This window comes from Cyrtonyx montezumae, unplaced genomic scaffold (genome assembly GCF_038088225.1).
Source record: "Cyrtonyx montezumae isolate F1298 unplaced genomic scaffold, pur_monq_1.0 scaffold_257, whole genome shotgun sequence".
Taxonomy (NCBI): Eukaryota; Metazoa; Chordata; class Aves; order Galliformes; family Odontophoridae; genus Cyrtonyx; species Cyrtonyx montezumae.
The window spans coordinates 1-9,785 of record NW_027072000.1 but is presented as its reverse complement, the minus strand read 5'-3'; the positions used below and the strand labels follow the sequence as shown (position 1 = coordinate 9,785).

At 59.7% G+C, this 9,785-nt stretch overlaps 1 protein-coding gene and 1 long non-coding RNA gene across 2 annotated transcripts; one reads left to right on the top strand and one right to left on the bottom strand.

The window, feature by feature from the left end:
- Positions 1 to 949: 949 nt before the first annotated feature.
- LOC136050957 (kallikrein-6-like) lies at positions 950 to 9,781 on the top strand (the record flags this gene model as incomplete). The annotated part of the gene is made up of 4 exons (XM_065740153.1): positions 950 to 1,000; positions 4,194 to 4,356; positions 5,951 to 6,204; positions 9,677 to 9,781. Coding segments are annotated over exons 1-4 (559 nt in total), but the record flags the coding sequence as incomplete, so codon positions are not given.
- Positions 3,628 to 4,054, bottom strand: LOC136050960 (uncharacterized). The gene is made up of 3 exons (XR_010622443.1): positions 3,991 to 4,054; positions 3,791 to 3,840; positions 3,628 to 3,680 (listed from the first exon to the last, which is right to left on the bottom strand). It is a non-coding gene; the product is annotated as an uncharacterized LOC136050960 (long non-coding RNA).
- Positions 9,782 to 9,785: the final 4 nt, after the last annotated feature.

The following is a 9,785-nucleotide window of genomic DNA, read 5'->3' as shown; positions in this document are numbered from 1 at the left end:
GCACTGGGAGCACTGGGGGCACTGGGAGAGACTGGGAGCACTGGGAGCACTGGGGGCACTGGGAGCACTGGGAGCACTGGGTGAACTGGGAGGGACTGGGAGGGACTGGGAGCACTGGGAGCACTGGGAGCTCTGGGAGGGACTGGGAGCACTGGGAGCACTGGGAGCACTGGGAACACTGGGAGCACTGGGAGCACTGGGAGGGACTGGGAGCACTGGGAGCACTGGGAGCACTGGGGGCACTGGGAGCACTGGGGGCACTGGGAGGGACTGGGAGTGACTGGGAGCACTGGGAGCACTGGGAGCACTGGGGGCACTGGGAGCACTGGGAGCACTGGGAAGGACTGGGAGGGACTGGAGGCACTGGGAGCACTGTGGGCACTGGGAGCACTGGGGGTACTGGGAGCACTGGGGGCACTGGAGCACTGGGAGCACTGGGAGCACTGGGATGGGGATACTGGGAGCACTGGGGGCACTGGGAGGGATTTGGAGCACTGGGAGCACTGGGAGCAACTGGGAGGGACTGGGAGTGACTGGGAGCACTGGGAGCACTGGGGGCACTGGGAGAGACTGTGAGCACTGGGAGCACTGGGAGCACTGGGGGCACTGGGAGCACTGGGAGCACTGGGAGCACTGGGGGCACTGGGAGCACTGGGAGGGACTGGGAGCACTGGGAGCACTGGTGGCACTGGGAACACTGGGAGGGACTGGGAGCACTGGGAGCACTGGGGGCACTGGGCTCACTGGGCTCACTGGAAGCACTGGGCTCACTGGGCTCACTGCGAGCACTGGGAGCACTGGGAGCACTGGGCTCACTGGGAGCACTGGGAGCACTGGGTGAACTGGGAGCACTGGGCGTACTGGGCGTGGCCGCCGTCCCCGCCCCCCCTCCCCCCCCCCCCCCCCCCGGGTTTAATAGCGCAGCGTTGAGCGCTCCGCGCCGCGTCCGTTCCCAACGCCGCCATGGAGAGAGTGCTGCCCCTGCTGCTGCTGGCTGCTGGTCTGAACTGGGAGCACTGGGAGCACTGGGAGCACTGGGACGGGGCGGGGGGGGGAAGGGGAGGGGGGCTGGGAGGGACCGCTGGGCACGGGGAGGGGGCTGGGAGGGCACTGGGAGGCACTGGGAGGGGGCTGGAGGGTGCTGGGAGGCACTGGGAGGGGGTTGGGGGGCGCTGGGAGGCACTGGGAGGGGGCTGGGAGGGACTGGGAGGGGAATGGGGGGCACTGGGAGGGGTCTGGGAGGGACTGGGAGGGGACTGGGGGGCACTGGGAAGGGGCTGGGGGGCACTGGGAGGCACTGGGAGTGGACTGGGGGGCACTGGGAGGGGGCTGGGGGGTACTGGTAGGCACTGGGAGGGGTTTGGGGGGCACTGGGAGGGGACTGGGGGGCACTGGGAGGGGGCTGGAGGGTGCTGGGAGGCACTGGGAGGGGGCTGGAGGGTACTGGGAGGCACTGGGAGGGGGTTGGGGGGCACTGGGAGGGGACTGGGGGGCACTGGGAGGCACTGGGAAGGGGTTGAGGGCACTGGGAGGGGACTGGGGGGGCACTGGGAGGGGACTGGGGGGCACTGGGAGGCACTGGGAGGGGGCTGGAGAGTACTGGGATGGGGCTGGAGGGTACTGGGAGGCACTGGGAGGGGGCTGGGGGGTACTGGGATGGGGCTGGAGGGTACTGGGAGGCACTGGGAGGGGGTTGGGGGGTACTGGGATGGGGCTGGGGGGCACTGGGAGGCACTGGGAGGGGGTTGGGGGGCACTGGGAGGGGGCTGGGGGGTACTGGGAGGCACTGGGACGAGGCTGGGGTGGGGGAGGGGCACTGGGAGGGACTGGTGGGCATGAGGAGGGGGCTGGGAAGGAACTGGGAGCAACTGGTGGGCACTGGGAGGGACTGGGAAGGCACTGGGAGGGGGCTGGGTGGGACTGGGAGCTACTGGTGGGCACTGGGAGGGGGACTGGTGGCTACTGGTGGATACTGGGAGGCACTGGGAAGGAGCTGGAGGTGAACTGGGGACACTGGGAGCAAACTGGTGGGAGGGAAAGAGGCACTGGGAGGCGCTGGAGGGCACTGGGAGAGAGCCACAGGTGAACTGGGGACACTGGGAGGATACTGGGAAGGAAGTGGGGGTGAACTGGGAGCACTGGGAGGATGGAGGAGGCAACTGGGAGACGCAAAAGGGTTTACTGGGAGGGAACTGGAGGCAACTGGGAAGGCAGTGGGAGGAACTGGTGTGGCGCAAGAAGGAACTGGGAGGCACTGGGAGCACTGGGGGCAACTGGGAGGGAGCGAGGCCGCGTTGGGAAAGAACTGGGAGGCACTGGGAGGGCACTGGGAGGAGGTGGGTGGGAGGTCACTGGGGGAACTGGGAGCACTGGGAGGGCAGGGGGGAGGGACTGGGAGGAACTGGGAGGGACTGGAGGGGACTGGGAGGGACTGGGAGGGCACTGGGAGGGACTGGAGGGGACTGGGAGGGACTGGGAGGGACTGGGAGGGACTGGGAGGGACTGGGAGGGCACTGGGAAGAACTGGGAGGAACTGGGAAGAACTGGGAGGAACTGGGAAGGAACTGGGAAGAACTGGGAGGAACTGGGAAGAACTGGGAAGAACTGGGAAGGAACTGGGAAGTAACTGGGAGGGACTGGGAAGAACTGGGAGGGACTGGGAAGAACTGGGAAGGAACTGGGAAGAACTGGGAAGGAACTGGGAAGGAACTGGGAAGAACTGGGAAGGAACTGGGAAGTAACTGGGAGGGACTGGGAAGAACTGGGAGGGACTGGGAAGAACTGGGAGGGACTGGGAAGAACTGGGAAGGAACTGGGAAGAACTGGGAGGAACTGGGAAGGAACTGGGAAGAACTGGGAGGAACTGGGAAGAACTGGGAAGGAACTGGGAAGAACTGGGAAGAACTGGGAAGAACTGGGAAGGAACTGGGAAGTAACTGGGAGGGACTGGGAAGAACTGGGAAGGAACTGGGAAGTAACTGGGAGGGACTGGAAGAACTGGGAGGGACTGGGAGGGACTGGGAAGAACTGGGAGGGACTGGGAAGAACTGGGAGGGACTGGGAAGAACTGGGAAGGAACTGGGAAGGAACTGGGAGGGACTGGGAAGAACTGGGAGGGACTGGGAAGAACTGGGAAGAACTGGGAGGGACTGGGAAGAACTGGGTGGAACTGGGAAGAACTGGGAAGAACTGGGAGGGACTGGGAAGAACTGGGTGGAACTGGGAAGGAACTGGGAAGAACTGGGAAGAACTGGGAGGAACTGGGAGGATCGAGGTGGAACTGGAGGGAACTGGGAGGAACTGGGAGGACCCAGGTGGAACTGGGAGGAACTGGGAGGATCAAAGTGGAACTGGGGGGAACTGGGAGGAACTGGGAAGACGTAGAAGGAACTGGGAGGAACTGGGAGGACCCAGGTGGAACTGGGAGGAACTGGGAAGACATGGAAGGAACTGGGAGGAACTGGGAGGACCCAGGTGGAACTGGGAGGAACTGGGAGGAACTGGAGGAACTGGGAAGATCCAGGAGGGACCTGAAGGGAACTGGGAGGAACTGGGAAGATGTGGAAGTAACTGGGAGGAACTGGGAGGAACTGGGAAGATCCGGGAGGAACTGAAGGGAACTGGGAGGAATTGGGAGGACCCAGGTGGAACTGGGAGGAACTGGGAGGAACTGGGAGGAACTGGGAAGACGTGGAAGGAACTGGGAGGACCCAGGTGGAACTGGGAGGAACTGGGAAGATCCAGAAGGAACTGGGAGGACCAATTGGAACTGTAGGGAACTGGGAGGAACTGGGAAGGAACTGGGAGGATCGAGGTGGAACTGGAGGGAACTGGGAGGAACTGGGGAGATCCAGAACGAACTGGGAGGAACTGGGAGGACCCAGGTGGAACTGTAGGGAACTGGGAGGAACTGTGAAGATCCAGGAGGAACTGAAGGGAACTGGGAGGAACTGGGAGGAACTGGGAGGAACTGGGAAGATCCAGGAGGACCTGAAGGGAACTGGGAGGAACTGGGAAGACGTGGAAGGAACTGGGAGGACCCAGGTGGAACTGGGAGGAACTGGGAAGACGTGGAAGGAACTGAGAGGAACTGGGAGGACCCAGGTGGAACTGGGAGGAACTGGGCGGATCCAGGTGGAACTGGGAGGAACTGGGAGGAACTGGGAGGGCTGAGCGGTGCCTCCGGTCCCCAGCGGCCACGGGGGACGAGAACCGGATCGTGGGCGGCCACAGCTGCCAGAAGAAGCGTCACCCACACCAGGTGGTCCTCCTGGGCCCCCACAACAACATCCACTGCGGGGGGGTCCTCATCGACCGCCTCTGGGTGCTGACGGCCGCACACTGCGACACCAAGAGGTGGGGGAGGGGCCTTCCGATCCCAGTATGGCCGTCCCGATCCCAGTATGGCCGTCCCGATCCCAGTATGGCCATCCCGATCCCAGTATGGCCGTTCTGATCCCAGTATGGCCGTCCCGATCCCAGTATGGCCGTCCCGATCCCAGTATGGTCGTTCCGATCCCAGTATGGCCGTCCTGTTCCCAGTATGGCCATCCCGATCCCAGTATGGCCGTCCTGTTCCCAGTATGGCCATCCCGATCCCAGTATGGCCGTTCTGATCCCAGTATGGCCGACCCGATCCCAGTATGGCCGTCCCGATCCCAGTATGGCCGACCCGATCCCAGTATGGCCGTCCCGATCCCAGTATGGCCGACCTGATCCCAGTATGGCCGTCCCAATCCCAGTATGGCCTTTCCGATCCCAGTATGGCCATCCCGATTCCAGTATGGCCGTTCCGATCCCAGTATGGCCGACCCAATCCCAGTATGGCCGTCCCGATCCCAGTATGGCCGTTCCGATCTCAGTATGGCCGTCCCGATCCCAGTATGGCTGTCCCGATCCCAGTATGGCTGTCCCAATCCCAGTATGGCCATCCCGTTCCCAGTATGGCCGTCCCGATCCCAGTATGGCCGTCCCGTTCCCAGTATGGCTGTTCCGATCCCAGTATGGCCGTCCCGATCCCAGTATGGCCGACCCGATCCCAGTATGGCCGTCCCGATCCCAGTATGGCCGTTCCGATCCCAGTATGGCTGTCCCGTTCTCAGTATGGCCGTTCCGTTCCCAGTATGGCCGTCCCGATCCCAGTATGGCCGTCCCAATCCCAGTATGGCCGTCCCAATCCCAGTATGGCCGTCCCAATCCCAGTATGGCCGTCCCGATCCCAGTATGGCCATCCCGACCCCAGTATGGCCGTTCTGATCCCAGTATGGCCGTCCCGTTCCCAGTATGGCCGTTCCGTTCCCAGTATGGCCGTTCCGTTCCCAGTATGGCCGTCCCGATCCCAGTATGGCCGTCCCGTTCCCAGTATGGCCGTTCCGTTCCCAGTATGGCCGTCCCGATCCCAGTATGGCTATCCCGATCCCAGTATGGCCATCCCAATCCCAGTATGGCCATCCCGTTCCCAGTATGGCTATCCCGATCCCAGTATGGCCGTCCCGTTCCCAGTATGGCCGTCCCGATCCCAGTATGGCCGTTCCGTTCCCAGTACGGCCGTCCCGTTCCCAGTATGACCATTTTTGGGCAGAATTGAACATTTGGGGTCAGCACTGATTATTTGGGGGTCTGAGCTGATCATTTGGGGTCCGAGCTGACCATTTAGGGTCTGAGCTGATCATTTAGGGTCCGAGCTGACCATTTGGGGTCTGAGCTGATCATTTGGGGTCAGAACAGATCATTTGGGGTCCGAGCTGATCATTTAGGGTCCGAGCTGACCATTTAGGGTCTGAGCTGACCATTTGGGGTCCGAGCTGATCATCTGGGGTCCGAGCTGATCATTTAGGGTCCGAGCTGACCATTTAGGGTCTGAGTTGACCATTTAGGTTCCGAGCTGACCATTTAGGGTCAGCGCTGACCTCCCGTCCCCGTTTCCCCCCCCGTTCCCGTCCCGCCGCAGCCCGATCCCGATCCGGATGGGCGACCACAGCCTGAAGACCAAAGAGGGTTCGGAGCAGTGCGTCCCCTCGGCGCAGTCCTTCGTCCACCCCGACTACGACGCCACCACCCACGACAACGACCTCATGCTCCTCAAGCTCCAGAAACCCGTCCGCTTCACCCGGCGCGTCCACCCCGTGGCCCTCCCCAAAAAGTGTCCCCCCCCCGACACCGAGTGCGTCGTCTCCGGGTGGGGCAGCACCAGCAGCCCCGAAGGTACGGGAGGTGGGGGAGGGGGGGGAGGGGATGAAGGAGGAGGGGGGGGATGGGGACGTCTCGAAGTCTTGGGGACATCCGCTTGAGGTCTTGGGGACATCTCGACATCTTGGGGACATCTCCGTATCTTGGAGACATCTCAGAACCTTGGGGACATCTCAGAACCTTGGGGACACCTCAACATCTTGGGGACATCTCAGTGTCTTGGAGATATCTCAATATCTTGGGGACATCTCAACATCTTGGGGACATCTCAGAACCTTGGGGACATCTCCGTATCTTGGGGACATCTCAGAACCTTGGGGACACCTCAACATCTTGGGGACATCTCGACATCTTGGGGACACCTCAACATCTTGGGGACATCTCAGTGTCTTGGGGACATCTCAAAGTCTTGGGGACATCTCGACATCTTGGGGACATCTCAATGTCTTGGAGATATCTCAATATCTTGGGGACATCTGAGATCTTGGGGACATCTCGACATCTTGGGGACATCTCAGAACCTTGGGGACATCTCAGAACCTTGGGGACACCTCAACATCTTGGGGACATCTCCGTATCTTGGGGACACCTCAGAACCTTGGGGACACCTCAACATCTTGGGGACATCTCGACATCTTGGGGACACCTCAACATCTTGGGGACATCTCCGTATCTTGGGGACACCTCAGAACCTTGGGGACATCTCGACATCTTGGGGACATCTCAATGTCTTGGAGATATCTCAATATCTTGGGGACATCTGAGGTCTTGGGGACATCTCGACATCTTGGGGACATCTCCGTATCTTGGGGACATCTCAGAACCTTGGGGACACCTCAACATCTTGGGGACACCTCAACTTCTTGGGGACATCTCCGTATCTTGGGGACATCTCAGAACCTTGGGGACATCTCGACATCTTGGGGACATCTCAATGTCTTGGAGATATCTCAATATCTTGGGGACATCTGAGGTCTTGGGGACATCTCGACATCTTGGGGACATCTCAGAACCTTGGGGACACCTCAACATCTTGGGGACATCTCTGTATCTTAGGGACACCTCAGAACCTTGGGGACACCTCAGTGTCTTGGGGACATCTTGACATCTTGGGGACATCTCAGAACCTTGGGGACATCTCAGCGTCTTGGGGACATCAGCTCAATGTCTTGGGGACATCTCGACATCTTGGGGACATCTCAATGTCTTGGAGATATCTCAGTATCTTGGGGACATCTGAGGTCTTGGGGACATCTCGACATCTTGGGGACATCTCCGTATCTTGGGGACATCTCAGAACCTTGGGGACACCTCAACATCTTGGGGACATCTCGACATCTTGGGGACACCTCGACATCTTGGGGACATCTCAGAACCTTGGGGACATCTCGACATCTTGGGGACATCTCAATGTCTTGGAGATATCTCAATATCTTGGGGACATCTGAGGTCTTGGGGACATCTCGACATCTTGGGGACATCTCCGTATCTTGGGGACACCTCAGAACCTTGGGGACACCTCAACATCTTGGGGACATCTCGACATCTTGGGGACATCTCCGTATCTTGGGGACATCTCAGAACCTTGGGGACACCTCAGTGTCTTGGGGACATCTCCGTATCTTGGGGACATCTCAGAACCTTGGGGACATCTCGACATCTTGGGGACATCTCAATGTCTTGGAGATATCTCAATATCTTGGGGACATCTCAACATCTTGGGGACATCTCCGTATCTTGGGGACACCTCAGAACCTTGGGGACATCTCAGAACCTTGGGGACACCTCAACATCTTGGGGACATCTCGACATCTTGGGGACACCTCAACATCTTGGGGACATCTCAGTGTCTTGGGGACATCTCAAAGTCTTGGGGACATCTCGACATCTTGGGGACATCTCAATGTCTTGGAGATATCTCAATATCTTGGGGACATCTGAGATCTTGGGGACATCTCGACATCTTGGGGACATCTCAGAACCTTGGGGACACCTCAGCGTCTTGGGGACATCTCAACATCTTGGGGACACCTCAACATCTTGGGGACATCTCAGAACCTTGGGGACATCTCGACATCTTGGGGACATCTCAATGCCTTGGAGATATCTCAATATCTTGGGGACATCTGAGGTCTTGGGGACACCTTGACATCTTGGGGACACCTCCGTATCTTGGGGACACCTCAGAACCTTGGGGACATCTCAGTGTCTTGGGGACATCTCAGCATCTTGGGGACATCAGCTCAATGTCTTGGGGACATCTCAATATCTTGGGGACATCTCAATATCTTGGGGACCTCTCAGCATCTTGGGGACATCTCAGAACCTTGGGGACACCTCAGTGTCTTGGGGACAACTCAGCATCTTGGGGACATCAGCTCAATGTCTTGGGGACATGACATCTTGGGGACACCTCAATGTCTTGGGGACATCAGCTCAGCATCTTGGGGACACCCCAAAATCTTGGGGACACCTCGACGTCTTGGGGACACCTCGATGTCTTGGGGACACCTCAATGTCTTGGGGACACCCCAAAACCTTGGGGACACCTTGACGTCTTGGGGACACCTCAATGTCTTGGGGACATCTCAGAACCTTGGGGACACCGTAGAACCCTGGAGACACCCCAACATCTTGAGGTCACCTCAGCATCGTGGGGACACCCCAGAACCTTGGGGGACACCTCAACATCTTGGGGACACCTCGATGTCTTGGGGTCACCCCAGAACCTTGGGGACACCTCAATATTTGGAGGACATCACATCTCCATATCTTGGGGACACCTCGATGTCTTGGGGACACCTCAACATCTTGGGGACACCCCAGAACCTTGAGGACACCTCAATATTTGGAGGACATCTCCGTGTCTTGGGGATACCCCAAAACCTTGGGGACACCTCAATGTCTTGAGGACACCTCGATGTCTTGGGGACACCCCAAAACCATGGGGACACCTCGATGTCTTGGGGACACCCCAAAACCTTGGGGTCACCCCAGAGCCTTGAGGACACCTCAATATTTGGAGGACATTTCCATGTCTTGGGGACACCCCAAAATCTTGGGGACACCTCAACGTCTTGGGGACACCCCAGAACCTTGGGGACACCTCAATGTCTTGGGGACACCCCAAAATCTTGGGGACACCTCAATGTCTTGGGGACACCTCGATGTCTTGGGGACACCCCAAAATCTTGGGGACGTCTCTGTGTCTTGGGGACACCTCAACATCTTGGGGACACCCCATAACCTTGGGGACACCTCAATATCTTGGGGACACCCCAGAACCTTGGGGACACCTCAATATTTGGAGGACATCTCCATATCTTGGGGACACCTCGATGTCTTGGGGACACCCCAGAACCTCGGGGACACCCCAGAACCTCGTGTCCCGAGGTGGTCCAGACCCCTTTGGGACTCTATGGGGCGCGTGTCCCCCCCCCCGTCCCCCCGCCCCCCGTCCCCCTGACCCCCGTCCCGTTGTCCCCAGGGTACTTCCCCGACGTGCTGCAGTGTGGGGTGGTTTACACCATCAGCAACGAGGAGTGCTCCCGGCTGTACCCCAAAGGGATCACCCCAAATATGCTCTGCGCCGGGCT